Here is a 17880-nt window from a genome sequence, read left to right as displayed (position 1 = left end):
ACAATATGAACCTCTGAGGTGTAGAAGAGCAAAAGTACAATATGAACCTCTGAGGTGTAGAAGAGTAAAAGTACAACATGAACCTCTGAGATGTAGAAGAGTAAAAGTACAACATGTACCTCTGAGGTGTAGAAGAGTAAAAGTACAATATGAACCTCTGAGGTGTAGAAGAGTAAAAGTACAATATGAACCTCTGAGGTGTAGAAGAGTAAAAGTACAACATGAACCTCTGAGGTGTAGAAGAGTAAAAGTACAATATGTACCTCTGAGATGTAGAAGAGTAAAAGTACAATATGAACCTCTGAGGTGTAGAAGAGCAAAAGTACAATATGAACCTCTGAGATGTAGAAGAGTAAAAGTACAATATGAACCTCTGAGGTGTAGAAGAGCAAAAGTACAATATGAACCTCTGAGATGTAGAAGAGTAAAAGTACAATATGAACCTCTGAGATGTAGAAGAGTAAAAGTACAATATGAACCTCTGAGGTGTAGAAGAGCAAAAGTACAATATGAACCTCTGAGATGTAGAAGAGTAAAAGTACAACATGTACCTCTGAGGTGTAGAAGAGTAAAAGTACAACATGTACCTCTGAGGTGTAGAAGAGTAAAAGTACAATATGAACCTCTGAGATGTAGAAGAGTAAAAGTACAACATGAACCTCTGAGATGTAGAAGAGTAAAAGTACAATATGTACCTCTGAGGTGTAGAAGAGTAAAAGTACAACATGAACCTCTGAGATGTAGAAGAGTAAAAGTACAACATGAACCTCTGAGGTGTAGAAGAGTAAAAGTACAATATGTACCTCTGAGGTGTAGAAGAGTAAAAGTACAATATGAACCTCTGAGGTGTAGAAGAGTAAAAGTACAACATGAACCTCTGAGATGTAGAAGAGTAAAAGTACAATATGTACCTCTGAGGTGTAGAAGAGTAAAAGTACAACATGAACCTCTGAGATGTAGAAGAGTAAAAGTACAACATGAACCTCTGAGGTGTAGAAGAGTAAAAGTACAATATGTACCTCTGAGGTGTAGAAGAGTAAAAGTACAATATGTACCTCTGAGGTGTAGAAGAGTAAAAGTACAATATGTACCTCTGAGGTGTAGAAGAGTAAAAGTACAACATGAACCTCTGAGATGTAGAAGAGTAAAAGTACAACATGAACCTCTGAGGTGTAGAAGAGTAAAAGTACAATATGAACCTCTGAGGTGTAGAAGAGTAAAAGTACAATATGAACCTCTGAGATGTAGAAGAGTAAAAGTACAACATGTACCTCTGAGGTGTAGAAGAGTAAAAGTACAATATGAACCTCTGAGGTGTAGAAGAGTAAAAGTACAACATGTACCTCTGAGATGTAGAAGAGTAAAAGTACAATATGTACCTCTGAGATGTAGAAGAGTAAAAGTACAATATGTACCTCTGAGATGTAGAAGAGTAAAAGTACTACTAATACTTCTACTAATAATACTTATACTACAACTTATACTACTACAAATATCACTACTACTACTAGTAGTTATTCTAATGCTACTAATACTTCTACTAATAATACTTATACTACAACTTATACTACTACAAATATCACCACTGATGAATTTTTTTAAGCCACAGAAACTGTTCAAATATCAAAATGTTCAGCTCTTTCAGGAGAGGTGTGATATGACTTTTCATATTTGTAATCTTTAAACTTTTTGAATTATTAAGCTTTTTGCAATATGTTTTTGAATTGGATATCTATTTTCAGCAATGTTTTTGCGATTAATTTCAGTTTTCAGCATTCCAACGCATTTTCAGCAGGAAATGCTTTTTCTAGTTTGTTTTTAAACTTGTACTCCAAAGTTCATACTGCCCTGTGGGCAATTCTTAACTGTCAGCTAGAAAGGGCATCTCTCTTCACCAAAACAATGATTCACACAAAGAATCAAAGAATCTATGAGGCAAAAAAGCATTTCCTTTGTGCCAAGAATACAGAAGGCAGAATGGCAGAGAGAAAAAGATGAATGAAATGTTCAGTCCGTGAGCTACAAGATAAAGAAAAGGATATTAATTCCAGAACTCGTTGTACTTGAAAAGGGAATACATTTAACAGCTGAGGATGATCGTGTAAAAGGCGAACCCAAAGTTCATGACGATAGTCTGAAATAGGAGTCTTTGCTCTCCAAGTGTGTGAGGGTGAGGTGAACCACGGATTAACGTGGAGCGATGGAGATGTAAGAGCTGAGACTGTGAGGAGATGAATCATGTCTTATTACTGTTACATGACATGATATATGGCTCTGTGGCCATTTTCTGTAGGCTTTATACCAAACAATCAGTATAGATGAATTGTTTGTTGGAGTCATTTCTTACATTCCATGAGACACACAGACTTCTTCTCCAATGATCCCTTTTCCTTCAAATGAATTAGTGTAATCAACGTTTGAAAAAAAGGTTCATATCATGGATTTGCAACCCCAGATAAAAAATCGAAATAAGTACATGTTATGGTAGACTAATGCAATTTATATCTAGATTTTTCCAATGTACCGAAAAATTAGTTTGAACATGTATTTTTCATGAAAACGAGTGAGTTATCCAAATTGAACTCTGATCTATGGAATAACTCCATTCCACTAAATGCTGATTGAATTGTTAGTAATGGTGTTGGTGATGAGGTACAAGCGTTGTTTTGGTTTCTGACAACTTTTGGATGATTAAACATTGACTGGCTCACATTGACCCTTGAACATCATTGCTGTGCCTGAGAAACAAACATAACAGGAGACTTAATGATTAAACCTTTGGACAATACTTCACACGCAGGTTGTGCAATAGCTGCGACATTTAAGGACAACAAACCTTTTTTAATCATGTGCCTCCCCTTTGGCCGTACTTATCCTCAAAAGACTTTGAACAGTCACAAAGCTAAAGGCTCTGGAAGGAAGTGTATGTCATCAGTGCAGTGGCATCTTCAGGAATATTAATAAAAAGTCATGGGGATGTTAGATCTGCTCCTCCAGTCCTCCAGCTCTGTCTCCCTGTTGGGGGCTCTGGTGGTCCTGCTGCTCGTCTACCTTGTTTCCTCTTTCAGCTTCAGCTCCCAGGGGGACAGGAAGGAACCTCCAGGACCAAAACCACTTCCCCTACTCGGGAACCTGCTGCTGCTGGACCTCAAGAGACCCTACAACACACTACTGAAGGTAAGGCAGTGCGTAAGAGTCGCTTCCTCGTAGGGCGGTTTGTTGTTTCTGCCTCTTCGTCAGCTCTTTCATCCTGACTTCCTTCTCATGTTGGTGTCTTATATCAGGAAATGCCATGACATTATGCTGCTGTTCTAGCTTTCCAAGAAATATGGATCAGTGTTCACCGTCTATATGGGACCCCAAAAAGTGGTGGTCCTGTCTGGATACAAGACGGTGAAGGAGGCACTCGTTAATCATGCTGAAGAGTTTCAAGACAGGGATCAAAGGCAACTCATGAATGACTTCAATCAAGGACATGGTAAGGAAAGAGAAGATCTCCTCCTTCAAACTGTATCATTTTGCAAAGCCGTTACACATTTTGTTGACTTCTACTCAGGTATTATATGGTCCAACGGGGACTCATGGAAAGAGATGAGACGCTTTGCTTTGATGAACCTGAAAGACTTTGGGATGGGCAAGAGGGCGATCGAGGAAAAAATCATTGAGGAAAGTCAGCACCTCATTGGAGTGCTTAAGAACGTCAAAGGTTAATGTCTTATCATGACAATCAATCATGTGAGCAACATTTTCTGTGAAATACTGTGTAGAAATGATCATTTTCTTTTACCACAGGACAAGCTTTTGATACGACCCGACCGATACGTTTTGCGGTCTCTAACATCATCTGCTCCATGGTCTATGGCAGCAGATTTCAATATGATGATCCAGATTTTACATCCCTGGTACATAATATGAGCTCACGAAATCAACTTTTTGGCTCCCCGTCAATCACGGTATAATTTTACATTTTATGAAACTTCTAATTTTTACTTGAAATAACTAAAATAAAGTAATGAATTATTTATCATTTTTCTCTCGCCTCATAAAATGTATCATGAACTTTATTATTTGACAGGTGTACAACATGTTCCCTTGGTTCTTGAAATGGATTCCAAACAGGAAGCTTTTCTTCAGATTTGGTGCTGCCGTCAAAAAACAGAACTTGGAGCTGTTTGGTCGTTTGAAAGAGACCCCCAATCCACAGATGTGCAGAGGCTTTGTGGACGCTTTCCTGGTCCAGAAGCAAAATCTGGAGGTTAGAAAACAAATCTATTGAAATGTATATTTTGGGTTTAGGTAGTCAGTGATCAAGAAAGTGCATCATTTACAACTAGAAAAAGCATTTCCAGCTGAAAATGCTTTGGAATGCTGAAAACTGAAATGAATCGCAAAAACATTGCTGAAAATAGATATCCAATTCAAAAACAAATTAAAGTATTATTAGGAGAAGTATTAGTACCATTAGAATAACTACTAGTAATAATAGTGATATTTGTAGTAGTAGTAGAAGTTGTAGTTGTAGTAGAAGTATTATTAGGAGTAGAAGTATTAGTAATTAGAAGAAGTAGTAGAAGACGTAGTATCAGTAGTCATAGTAATAGCTGTAGTATTGGTCGTAGTATTTAATATCACAGTAGTAGTAGTAATAGGAATGGCAATAGACGATGTAGCAGTAGTAGCAGTACTAGTAGCAGTCGTACTAATAGCTGTAGTAGTATTACTACTTTTAGTAGCATGAATAGCAGTAGTAGTAGTAGCAGTTGTCGTATAAGTAATAGTAGTAGTGGTAGTAATAGCAGTAGTGGTAGTAACAATATTGATGGTAGCAGTAATAGCAGTAATAGTAGCAACAGCAAAAGTTATAGTAGAAGTAGTAGTCGCAGTAGTAGTAATACTATATTAGCAGCAGCAGTAGTAGTTGTCGCAGTATTAGTAAGAGCATGAATTCTTTTAACAAAAAAGCCTAATTTTGAGCTTGTTTAAATACAGTTAATCCATGGGGCTTTTATTTTTAAAGGGTGGTGCTGGGTGGGGGGGAGAGGGGGAGAGGAGACATAATCATAATGTCTGACACACAAAAACAGAGGTTATTAAATGCCTGGCTTCATCACAAGCATTTCAATTAGAATTCACTCTTTGGGGCTTTTATTTTGAAATGGGGTGTGTGTGTGGGGGGGGGGGGGGGGCGTCCTCTAAAAGTCTCTAAGACCTGAATGACTGTATGAGAGAGAGAGAGAGAGAGAGAAGAAAGAATTAGTGATTGAGTGAGAGAGAGAGAAGAAAGAATTAGTGAGAGAGAGAGAGAGAGAGAGACAAAGAGAGAGACTCTGATATCTCTGGCAAACTTTCTCATTTGGAGATTGTACTATGTTTTATCTTTTACAGCTTACATTACTATTGTCCTGCTCTGCCATGTCGTTCCTCATCTCTCCCTCTTGTGTAGTGGTGTGTGTAAATGTCACTCGAATCAGGAAACTTATCAGAATACTCATATCTGATTGGCCGAGCTGCAACACGTAACAGCTGCAACAAATCATGTGTGTGCGGCTTTTATTTTAAAATGGGGTGTGGGGTGTGTGTGGGGGGGTCCTCTAAAAGTCTCCAAGACCTGAAATGACTGTATATGAGAGAGAGAGAGAGAGAGAGAGAGAGAGGAGTGCATGTGTGTCTGTGAGTCTGTGTGTTTATCAACATCACTAATTGGCTCAATCGCAAACACCTGTGTGCCTGAAGCCATTTCATGGAGATAAAACAGGGAAACACCTCTCAAACAAATCATCAAAACTCCCTACTTGTCGTAGAAAAATGACTGTGGAATCCAACAGACTGACACATTTGGCTCAAAGAGCCGCAGAGCAACATGAACTCCAACCAACTGCTCCATTAGACTCCATGTTAAATCTCACCACTCATTTCTCAAAGAAAGCAGACGGTACCAGTTTTGTATATTGCTCTGGAGCTCACATTTTCAACACCACAAACATAAAAACCACATCAGCGCGTTCGGCAGAGTCTTCTCTTTCTCACGGTATCCATATTGGCCACATATATTTCTGAATCAGTCTGCCTCTAACACCAGGTGTGTCCTCACCATGGCAACCAGTTACACGCATGCAAGCAGGCTCTCTCTCTGTACACACACACACACACACACACACACACATGACTTGGAGATATTCAGTCAAAGGCATTGTTAGACCTCCTCTCTCTGTCTGTCTGTCTCTCTCTCTCTCTATCATACAGTCATTCATTCTAACTAGAATGCTTGTGATGATTTACAGTTTTTCTCGATTGCTAAGACACAGTTCTTGAAACGGTCACCCATTCTCTCAAGACTGTAAACACAAAACCTCATCTTCAAGCACTATTTACAAAACCTCTGAATCCTCTTGCAAAATGAAACTTTCGCCTCAAAACAGTTTTACCTGTGCTCAAAATCAAACACTGCTCTCAAATCATAAACAAAGTGATCTAAATAATACACACCATCAAGCATCAGTAAACAATACACCAATCAATAGAAAACACATTGTTCAAAACATGTAGTTCTCAGGGAGAAGTAGATTTTTAATCTCAAAACAAATTTCACATGAACGAAAACATGTTCTATTACAGTCGCTCAAAATTTATCAGAAATGACTACTGTGCTTTGCTCTTTGCAATTTCTTTTGTTCTTCCTCCTCCTTGTACCCCTATTTTTACAGTACTGTACCCTGCATCTCACAAACGTGTCCTTTGTCTCTGTGATACTGTAATTATTGTTCTTTGTTGATATGAACCTGCAACCAGTCAACATCTATCGAGCAGTCAGTGCTGTTACTGTAACAAATAGAAAGCACGATGTTCAAGGCCACACAATTTGTTTATTGTACATTATACAGCCTACAATGCACTGTAGGCCTACTACAGCATACAATACTACAGTAAAAGGGACAAAAATCAAAGGAGTCAACATGTCATCAATGTGCTTCTTCTCGTCTTTGGGCTGAGTCAGGCCAGAGCACTTCGTCGACATCACCTTCAACCACCTGTTTGCTCTCTGAACTGGCTAATATTGGTTGTGTCACATCATTTGATACAAGTGAAATCAATTTTGAGTGATTGTGTTCAATCAATGACATGTGTTCTCTATTTCTATTTGATTGTTGACACTTGTGTTTACCAGTATGGATGACATGCGCATTAGAGTGCAGAATGTGTTTTGAGACTGAGAATGTGTTTAGAGTTTTGCTGAAAAGTCGAAGTGAGATCTGCAAATTGTGTTTTACCATGTGACACAGTTTAAGGTATTGACAACAGACTGCACAATCAGCGAAATGAGTTCAGGCAACTGAGAACTTTGCTCAGCCAATGGGCTTCAGTGTTTTAGCAATTGAGAAAAACTGTAATAACCTCTGTGTTCGTGTGTCAAACATTATGAATATGTCTCCTCTCCCCCTCTCTCACCCACCCAGTCCCACCCTTTCAAAATAAAAGCCTCATAGAGTAACTGTATCTTAACATGAAGCTCAGAATGAGGTTCAGAAATGATGGGAACGTGAGCTCCCATCATTTCCAAAGGCTTCTCAAACGAAGGTGTACATGTCCAGTACAGAAATGACGGGAGCCATTTGTGGACTGTCCATCAGGAATCCAAGATTCAATCCAAGAGCATGAATCTCACATGCAGAAAAGAGAAGCGATATCTCAATCGAACCTCAACGACACTACCGGTAACATCAGCGTGTGGAGGTATATATTGCCACGTCTTCGGCCAGTAGAAGCCACACTGTCAAAAATAGACCCGGATAGGGAGGCAGGAAAAGAACTGCGTGCGAAGTGCTCCGGACACGGACCAACAGGTGTAAATACACACCTGTTGATGTTTACTGTGGGCCCACAATTATGAAAGGTGCTGAGTCAGCTCCAGAAATTTCAAAACCAAAAAGTATTGAGGAAGATCTCTTTGCTTTCCTTTTTGAAATATATTGACAATAGAAATGTGAAGTCGCAATTTCACTAACAACTGACGGTTAATGTACTGGACAACTTTTTCTTTAAGGATGCAGTAAAACTCAATAATGACTTCTTTTAGACAAATTGAAACAAGAAAACAACAACTTAGCATCAGATTTGTTTGAATAAATGCTGACTCATCTTTCCCTGCAGGAATCTGGGATTACCAACAGTCACTTCCATGATGACAACCTCATGATATCAGTTGTGAATCTGTTCAGTGCTGGTACTGACACAACAGCAATTACACTAAGATGGGGACTTCTGCTCATGGCCAAGTATCCAAAAATACAAGGTGAGGCACAAGTTCCACAGAAAGACCTACAGTCCAAGCCACAACATGTGGATACATTGTCTTTGTGACACCAAAGCTTTTTCATGTTCCAGACCAGGTCCAGGAGGAGCTGAACAGGGTGATAGGAAGTCGTGAAGTGCAGGCGGAGGACAGGAAGAACCTGCACTTCACCAACGCTGTCGTCCATGAGACACAGAGACTAGCCAGCATTGTCCCAATGTCCCTTCCTCACAAAACGACCCAGGATGTGATCTTCCAGGGTCACTTCATCAAGAAGGTCTGAATAAAACGCATCACATCACTTCATACTCATCTTCATGCTCTAAAACAAATGTGACAATTGTTACATGGAGCAGGTATTTTCCGGGTGTGAGACATTTGAAGGTGTTCTGTAAGAATACTTTACCTTCATGTAAAACTTCCAATGTTTGTATCGTCTACAGGGAACCGCAGTGATTCCTCTCTTGATATCTGTCCTGTATGATGAGAGTGAGTGGGAGAACCCACACAGCTTTCATCCTGCTCACTTCCTGGACAAAGATGAGAAGTTCATCAAGCGAGAAGCCTTCATGCCTTTTTCTGCAGGTATGTGGGCTGAGGGGTAACGTTCTGTTCAGTGTTAGTTTACTTGATGACCTGAAGCCTTTCCCTTCTTCTCTCTTGCAGGTCGCAGAGCTTGTCCCGGAGAGAGTCTGGCCAGGATGGAGCTCCTCGTCTTCTTCACCAGCCTCCTGCAGAACTTTCGTTTCACTCCTCCACCTGGAGTCTCAGAGGATGAACTGGATCTGACTCCACAATTACGCCTCGGTCTCAACCCATCACCTCATAAACTGTGTGCTGCCCCCCGAACATGAGCACGAGGGGGGCTTGAAAATATAAAAAGTGTTTTAACAGTAGTTAAAATGTCCAACATCATTGATTTCATTCAGAAAATGTTTGCTGAATTAATGCTCTAGAATCGCTCATGTCACAGCAATTGTAATTCTTCATTAACGACTTAAGAACAATCATCTTGAAACTATTACGTCTTTTGTTAACTTGAGGTGTGAAATAGAAACGGAACATTTTGACGTAGTCAATAAACAAGAGCTCAACATATCTGACCTTTGGGACAGTAACTCTCTCTGAACCTGAAGTGTGAACTTTTCTAACAGACCACAGCACTGAAGTTGGAGGTGCTGACCTCGTATTAAACGGTTCAAAATCAAAGCTGCAGATCGTTCTGGTGCAACTCTATCTTCTACAAATTAAGTTTATATGCGCCTGTGTGTTTTTCACTAATTTGTTTCAGAAGAAAAATAATTGCTGTATGGATTTTGTCCACTCTGGTTTTTTTCACTGCACCTTCGTCGTAAGAAGATGGTCGTGGTTATCGGTAAACAACACCAAGGACTTTAACTGTCAGGATGTAAAGTGCTTTTGGTTCCATATTGATGCATCTTGCCTTTTGTCAGCATCACTCTTTCATCATTAAATCAACACAATGTATCTCTAATCTTAAATTTCAGCCAGTTTAGCATATTGCATGAATGTTGCTGAATGCATGAAGTTCGCGGTTAGCTGACGTTAGCTGCAGAAGCTAGGCGAGGTTAGCTGCACAAGCTAGGCTGGCTAGTGTGTACGACTGGCGGCAGGTGGCAAGTCTGCCGGAAGGAGCTCAAGTGCATTTATTAAATTGTACGTTTTTAATTTAAAATCTTACAAAGGGAACTTTTATAATTCATGTTTTTATTTTGTGAAAAATCCCACTTTTTAAATTAAAATTACATTTTTTAAAAATATTTAATATGATTACACCATCAGACCGCCATTACACTTTTCCTCTCGCGCACCCCCTAGAGGCAGCTCGCGCACCCCACACTTTGGGAATCCCTGATGTAGATTACAATGAATTCTAATGGACACAAACTGTGAGCGAAATATCCACAGAAGCGTAATGTTCGGGGTTGCACTGAGCTATCAGCAGACCTTGAGGACACTGCTGCCACCTCGTGCTCATGAACTACACGGTTTCTACAGTGAAACCACACGAGGGGAGTTAGAGCAGTGACGGTGCATACACCTACTGACATACAGGGGGTGGACAAAACAATAGAAACAGCTCATGGTATAAACAGCAAAGAAGTAAACACGAACAAACTGGAAGTACCTTTGATACTAGTACCGCCACGCTGAGGTTATGACCTCGGAGCTACAAGTGGGAAAACTGCGTCTGCTGAGGACCATGAAATGCACAGAAAAAGCCAGTAAGTAGACTTTGAGTGCTTTTATTTGTAGAACTCAAATTTTTAGAATGAAATTTGTAAGATAAGCATAATTCAGTGTTTGATATTTGTGAAGTAAAACACAGCAGATATTCCTCCGATGGGGAACCAGAGAGAAGCAGCCATCTTTCTTCACGTGGTTGAACATTTTGTTACGCACACAGGAAGCTGTGTTCCAGTTAGAAGCTACACGACATCGACACTGATGACAACAGTAAACCGACAGCAGCCACGGGAAAAAACAAGTTATTTTATTTACAAACTGCCCAAAATATTAGAAAAATACATCCAGTCCTTGTTATGTATTTAGTCTGAAAATATAGCACAACGTCCACGAGTACCGAACATCTGAAACATTTCATTCCTCCAGTTCTCTTGTTTATGACCGCTTGACTGTGCAGCAGCTCCAGCTTCTCTCAGAAGGTTGCAAATGTGAAGCAAAGTCATAAATTAGAGAACATAATATCAGAAGAACAGATGTTCATGGCAACTCTGAAACCTTTGGAACTCACTCCCTTACACAGCCGATAACGTCTTCATGCGTCTGAAGCGTGAAGAGAAGAGCTAAAGTAAACGCTCGTCCCCGTCTTAGACGTCTGGACTGTAGAACAGGCGTGAAAGTATTTAGGCTGTTCGTTGCTTTGCCCGCCCACAAACGTATCAAGTCGTTTTTATTTCATCAGCAGCACTTTAATGACAACGGTCACGCTGTAAAAAATAGATTTAAAATCTGTTCCTTCAGAGATTCACATCTCGCATGATAAACGTTTCACACACGAGCGGAAACAGCTGTGAGCGGCTCTACAGCAAGGAAACAACGCTCCAGATTAAAAGTTAGTACAGGTCCACTGGTGTTTCTATACGTCACAACACATTTCACCCACTAACTCCACTGCTTAAGAGTAATCATGATATTTCAGTGTTTAATTGGATCAAGTTTCTTCTTGGCCGTCACAATTTAAGCAGAGTTTCAGCATTCAGAACGTCTGAGAGAGAAAAACAACTGAACCTTCTATTAGTTTGTGTTTTACTTCAGTCGACATCTTCGACGCTTCTTTCTTCCCCGAGCTGCATCGTGTCGAGGCGTCGCGCCTCAGGAGCTGTTCTGATTGGCCGTCAGAGCTGGAAGCGGAAGCTGGCGATGAGAGGGAGGTGATCGGACGAGTGACACCGATTGGGCAGGCCGTTGACCTCCTCCAGCTCCGACTGGCCGACCAATGACAGCCTGCCCAGCAGTTGGAGGCCCCGCCCACCCGGAAGTGAAGGAGGTGTGATGAATTCTTGTAAGGAGGAGGGCAGGAAGTGGTGTGACAAGACAAAAGAGGGACAAAAAGAGGCAAGAAGAGAGATTGTGAAGGTTAATAAGAGATCGTACGACAATACTTCTTAAATTAAAGAGCTCGTCAGATTCTCCCTGTTTGATCGGATCCTGATTTAAAGCGGTGAAAGACCTGTTTTTGCCTTTAACTTTACATGAAAAAAATGTTCCTTGCACAATGTAATGGCTCCATATGAGCCTCGCTTTCTTTATGCAGTTTTATCTGCCACCGAGTTCAACCTAAACAGGAAGTGGACGGCGGTACCTAAACAGGAAGTGGACGGCGGTACCTAAACAGGAAGTGGACGGTGGTACCTAACCAGGAAGTGGACGGCGGTACCTAAACAGGAAGTGGACGGCGGTACCTAAACAGGAAGTGGACGGCGGTACCTAAACAGGAAGTGGACGGCGGTAGCTATCCTCAGTTATCAAAGAGCATCGAGGTGTGTTCCCAGTAGAGGGAGTGGCGATTGTTGGAACAACTGAAGTAACTGAGCTTTGCATTGGGAGTGAATTCAATATATTTGAACATATTTCTTGATTTTTCCCTGATGGTGTGAATAAGTCTCTAAATCTGTCGAGCACGTCAGAAGGGATCCGGTTGACTTCGTCAGGTTGAAAAGTTGTCGACTGGCACTTAAAATCAGGAGTTTGTATTTTATTATGTCACTGTTCTGTCGAATAACTTTAAATCAAGCGTCTTCATCTAGTTTGAATGTTTTTATCTTTTTCAACTGAAAACAAAAGTAAGGTATCAAAAACAAAAGTATTCTTTTGGTATTGATGCCTAAAGTCGGGCATGGACTCCAGTATGTATACTGATAACGCCCCGGAGAGGAAAGTGATCTCAGTGTGTGTGTGTGTGTGTGTGTGTGTGTAGTACCGGGGGTGTACAGGATGTAATCCACAGTGATGGCGGTGCGAGAGTGAAAGGTGGTGATCTCAGGTCTCCCATCGGGCTTCAGGTGGTGCTGGTAGGACGACCGCAGCTTCAGACTGTGCTCGATCCTCGCTCTAACACACACACACACACACACACACACACACACACACACACACACACACACACACACACACACACACACACACACACACACACACACACACACACACACACACACACACACACACACACACACACACACACACACACACACGCACGGTTACTGTGTTTGGCTTAGATCTGGGTTATTTATTAGACATTGTGAAGGGAGGGAGAGCGTTCACCTGTTGGAAGCAGCAGCAGCAGCAGCTTTGGTGGCGAGATCCTCGACGGTCAGATGAGAGATCGCTCCTTCTACTGCGGAGAGAGAGTCAGACGTCAACTAAACATCCGACGTAAGCCGAGTTCAATCACACCAGAACCAGACTAAGGAGCAGTAAAAGGATTGAGACCACTCTTATCTTTGTTACGGATCAAACAAACAAGATAACGCGTGTGGATTGGTGAGCTTCAGAGGGAGGTGGATGTTACTACCTCTGACCAAAGCCAGGCTAGCTGTTTTCCCCCGTTTCCAGTCTTTGTGCTAAGCTAAGCTAACCCCTAATGTGTTGAACTACAAATGAAGCCGTACGGTGTGTTGAGTTTGCTGCACCTGTCGGGCTGCTGGAGGACGACTCAGCCGTGGGTTTGTTCTCGTACTGACACTGATGGTTGATTCCCAAACTGTGAGACCAGAGTGGCGACGTGAGGACACGCTGACCTCTGGGACTGTTCTCCTGACCCGACACCTGCGCGCACACACACACACACACATATAAAAATCTAGAATGCTCTTCACTGATGAACCATTTGATGGGTTACCTCTCTCATCATGTGTGTATCTCACCATGCTGCTCTGTAGTCCTCTGTACTCCAGGCTGCCTGTCGTCAGAAAGCTGTACAGCGGACTCCGCGGCGTGGAGTTAAAGTCCCCGCACAGCACAACCGGATTGGCCGACCCGTCCGGGAGGCGGGACAGCCGGCCGATCTCGGCCAACAGGATCGCCAGCTGGGCCAGCTTGATGTCGCCGCGGCGCGGGTTGTACAGGAGGTGAGTGTTGGCCACGCAGATGAAGGCCGAGGGGTCCGACCGGCGCTCGGGGTCGTTGGGTCGCAGCAGCAGAACCAGACCCACGTTGTCCCGGTCCAGGAGGGCGTCGCCGGGCCGGAAAAACTCGACGGGATTGGAGGAGAGGAGCGACAGGCGGGAGGTTTTAAAGATGACGGCACAACCGTCTGGTTTACTTCCTGTTCGCTTCTTGTACTCACACTGGTAACCTGAGACACACACGCACGCACGCACGCACGCACGCACGCACGCACACACACACACACACACACACACACACACACACACACACACACACACACACACACACACACACACACACACACACACACACACACACACACACACACACACACACACACACAGTTTCATGAATACACAAATTAATAATAAAAAGAGAAAACACACAGACCTAAAATAAAGTGGATAATTTCACAATAAAAGCATATTGACTGCAACTGTTTTAAACATGAAAATACATTTGTACAATTTTTTCCATCATGTTAATGTCTTCACTTGCGGACACACACACACACACACACACACACACACACACACACACACACACACACACACACACACACACACACACACACACACACACACACACACACACACACACACACACACACACACACCTAGGTCCTGGAGAGCAGGTTTGATCTGGTTCTCATAGTGGTCCTCCTGGACTTCTTGCAGACACAGGATCTAGAAAAGGACATTTTCCATCAAATCTTCAATCTTAAAAAGTTTACATGTCAGAGTATATATTTTACGGCATGTGGTCAAAAGTATGCGGACACTCCTGTCCACACAGTTCGTTTTCTTTGGGTCTGGGGATGTTTTTCATGGTTTGGGTTTGACCCTCTATCCTGAAGAAGACAAATGTTAATGCCACGATATAGAATGATATTAAGTGTACTATGTGCTTCCATCTTTGTTTCAACATGTCAATGCACTCGTGCACAAAGCCACCTCCATAACGAAATGTCTCTCTCAGTTTGGTGTGTAAGATATTGAGCGGCCTGAGCAGAACTCGACTTCAGCCGTGATTAAACAATATTCACGTGTCCACATACTTTTGACCACATATCCTGCTGAATCCTCTATTCTACATACAACAGCCATCTCATTAAAGTGTTCTAGCGATCCGACCGGCTCACATCAGCGTTGTGCTGCTGGATCTCAGCCAGCAGGCTGGGCAGCCGGTGGTCCCAGGGCAGCACGCCGGGCCGGCAGTGTCGGTACAGGTAGACGTTGTCCTGCAGCAGCTCCTGAGACAGGATGTTGTAGGACATCACCGAGAAGTCAAACGCCGTGCTGTCCCCCGGTGGTCGGGTGTCGTTACTGCGGGCGGGTGAGGCCTCCCAGTGTCTCTGAAGAGCTGAGGAGAGGAGACGAGAGGAGAGGAGAGGAGAGGAGAGAGAGGAGAGGAGAGGAGAGAGAAGATGAGAACAGAAAGAAACATTAGTAAAGTTTACCTCAGACTGACAAAAGCCAGGAGGCTTCATGGCAAAACTAAAAGTATTCAAATTAAACTTGTGAATAACCTTGTTTGTTGTGGTCTACTGAACATTTTAACTCTCATAAAGGTTAACATGTAATAAAAACATGTTTTAGAACTGTGTGAGGTCAGAAAGTGATTGACTTATGACGAACCGCCCGGTACAGAACAATACAAGTGAATGAGTCAAATAAAGCAAAACCTCTGACACTCACATTTCTCGTCTTCCTGTCGTCGGACCCTCGGACAGGTTCCAGGTGGAGGAAGCTGCCCGTCGGCTCCGGCTACCTGCCACGGGTTTGGGGGATGCGTAGTGCTGCGAGGCTGAGAGAGAAGCCCCGCCCACTGGCCTCCATCGCTACTTCTGTCCCTTAACTGTCCCTCGGGTCCTTTTGTAGTCCTCTCACACCCTCCCTGCTGCTCTGCACCCCTCTCTGTGAACCAGGGGTTGGCTCGCTGATCGGGAACTTTATCCCGTTCAGGTTTGGACTTTGGGGTCTGAGCTTCAGTCCTTTCTACATCTTCGTCTCTGCCGTTTCCCCAGCTCTTCCCTCGGTCTCGACTTCCATCTTTGAAGCGGTGGTTTGCTCGAGGAGATTCCAGGTGATGGTGCTCCCTCTTGGAGCCTCCATCGTTGGCCTGGCCTCCTCTCGCCCCTGCTGCTCCTCCTCTATGATCCCTTTCTTCAGCGCTCCTCCTCCGTTTGTGAGGAGGCTCTCTGTCTCTGTGGGAGCGCTCCATCATGAAGCCGGCCGAGGAGGAGAACGAACGCCAACTACCGCCGAAGTGACCCGGGTCGATGCTCCGAGGGTGTAACGTCCTACCGGAGAAGACCCGATGGGCTGCTGGGTGGAGAGGAGGCCGGGGGGGGAATCCCCGCATGGACCACCATGGGGGAGGAGTGGGGATGAAATGGGGGAGGTGGGAAGAGGAGGCACCGCTGCTCCTGAAGCCAGTCCTGCAGAGAGCAGGACGACCGCGGGGAAGGAAGGAGGAGCTGAAGGAGCTCAGCTGACGAAGGAACATGGGGTGGCTGAAAGGAGGAGAAGGAAGCGTCAACATACAGAGATGAAACAACTGGTTGATCAATACTTTTTGTAAGATTCATTTTTTAGTCACATTTAAAAACCACAAAGATTAAGCAGCAACTGTCTTCGATTAGTCACAGTAAATAATACATATAGTAAATATAAAAACAGACAACGGAAACAGAAGTTATAAACTAAAGCTAGGATACCTAAGACAGAAGATACTGACAATGGAAAGAAGATTATTTGATTTATTATTAACAGAATTCACGTTTATGTTTGGCGTTAATGTCATTATTGTTTAGCTCTGACTAGCTAGCTCACGTTAACTTACTTCTCTCCCGGGCTGGAAGAGACATCGTTTATGTTTTGGCTCGGAAACATCTACAAAAATGATGATCAGCGAACATTATCGAAGTCTCGAATATTTGTTTTCAATCGAATTCAAAACAATCCACAGCACTTTCTGAGTCCCCAGCATTACACGTCACCGCCAATGGGCCGCGGAACCTGTGCTGCCTTCGGGGACACCAAATGAGCTCGGGTTTTTAAGATGAATAGTGAAATAGTGCTTTTCGTGCGATTGACGGGAGGAGTAACGCCTCACCTGAAGTAGGTTTTATATTATTCGTATTTAACAGGCTGCACAGATGGAACATTTTGTGAAACTTGGACAAAATGAAAGACGAAGAAGAAGGAAAAACGACAGTTGCAGTAAGAATGTAATCGTTAAGGAAAAGCTTAATAAATACAATGCCAATATTTGTTTAATCCGCCACTGGACTGCCTGCTCGTGATTTTAAAAAGACAAGCAGCAAACTACTCGATTATATAGTTTTTTATTATGAAGAAACGTCTTCTTTTTCGAAATTACCACTGTACGTGATGTTAATAGAAGTAATTTCGTTATTTCCGAGAGCGTTAAATGCAGCATCCATTTTCTTCCTCTCGCTGGAACTTGTAGTCTTTGTCGTCTCGGTTTCTGAACTCGAATCACACGGTGCGGACAGTGAACGGACTACAGCCACCTCGGTCCGGTGGAATAGTGGCCCGACTGGAAACGTAGCTGACGACTACATCAGTGTTTTATCGAGAGAGTCCTGAAACGTCACGCTTTCTTACGCAGCAATCACCAGTCGTTACGGCATAAATCCGCAAAATTGGTAATTCGACTATTTGAAGAGCAGCTGTCAGAAAAATATCATGGTCGCGAAATGGAAAAGGTCATTGTCTACTTACGTAAAAGCGAACCTCTTCCCGAAGACAACGGTGTCGTTACAAAACGGTTTAAAAATATCAAATGTCAGCTGCTGACGTGCGACCATGTTCTGTTATTCCATGTCGTTAACACGCGATATAAAGGATTGATTGAGATTGATAAAGAGCAGCAGTCGATGAGGAAGAAGAGTCAGCACACACATCTCG

The 17880-nt window shown here is 42.8% G+C and overlaps 2 protein-coding genes across 4 annotated transcripts; one reads left to right on the top strand and one right to left on the bottom strand.

The window, feature by feature from the left end:
- Positions 1-2970: 2970 nt before the first annotated feature.
- On the top strand, positions 2971-9144 carry LOC306792983 (cytochrome P450 2K1-like; the record flags this gene model as incomplete). The annotated part of the gene is made up of 9 exons (XM_079290384.1): positions 2971-3177; positions 3316-3478; positions 3557-3706; positions 3793-3953; positions 4076-4255; positions 8149-8290; positions 8383-8567; positions 8734-8875; positions 8957-9144. The coding sequence occupies 9 exons, from the start codon at positions 2971-2973 to the stop codon at positions 9142-9144; spliced, it is 1518 nt and encodes a 505-aa protein (XP_079146510.1).
- Positions 9145-10824: 1680 nt separating this feature from the next.
- angel2 (angel homolog 2) lies at positions 10825-17808 on the bottom strand. 3 transcript variants are annotated; one of them, XM_079291014.1, is made up of 9 exons: positions 17695-17808; positions 15643-16460; positions 15087-15307; positions 14562-14631; positions 13702-14132; positions 13468-13603; positions 13100-13172; positions 12756-12886; positions 10825-11834 (listed from the first exon to the last, which is right to left on the bottom strand). In XM_079291014.1, exons 1-9 carry the CDS (start codon positions 17778-17780, stop codon positions 11671-11673), a joined length of 2130 nt encoding a protein of 709 aa, XP_079147140.1. In that variant the 5' UTR covers positions 17781-17808; the 3' UTR covers positions 10825-11670. The 3 variants fall into 3 exon arrangements, with proteins under 3 accessions (XP_079147140.1, XP_079147141.1, XP_079147142.1); XM_079291015.1 differs by having other exon boundaries at positions 13100-13169; XM_079291016.1 differs by lacking the exon at positions 17695-17808 and adding an exon at positions 16790-16926.
- Positions 17809-17880: the final 72 nt, after the last annotated feature.

Source organism: Melanostigma gelatinosum (genome assembly GCF_949748355.1).
Source record: "Melanostigma gelatinosum genome assembly, chromosome: 19".
NCBI classification, from domain to species: domain Eukaryota; kingdom Metazoa; phylum Chordata; class Actinopteri; order Perciformes; family Zoarcidae; genus Melanostigma; species Melanostigma gelatinosum.
This window is presented reverse-complemented; position numbering and strand designations above follow the sequence as displayed.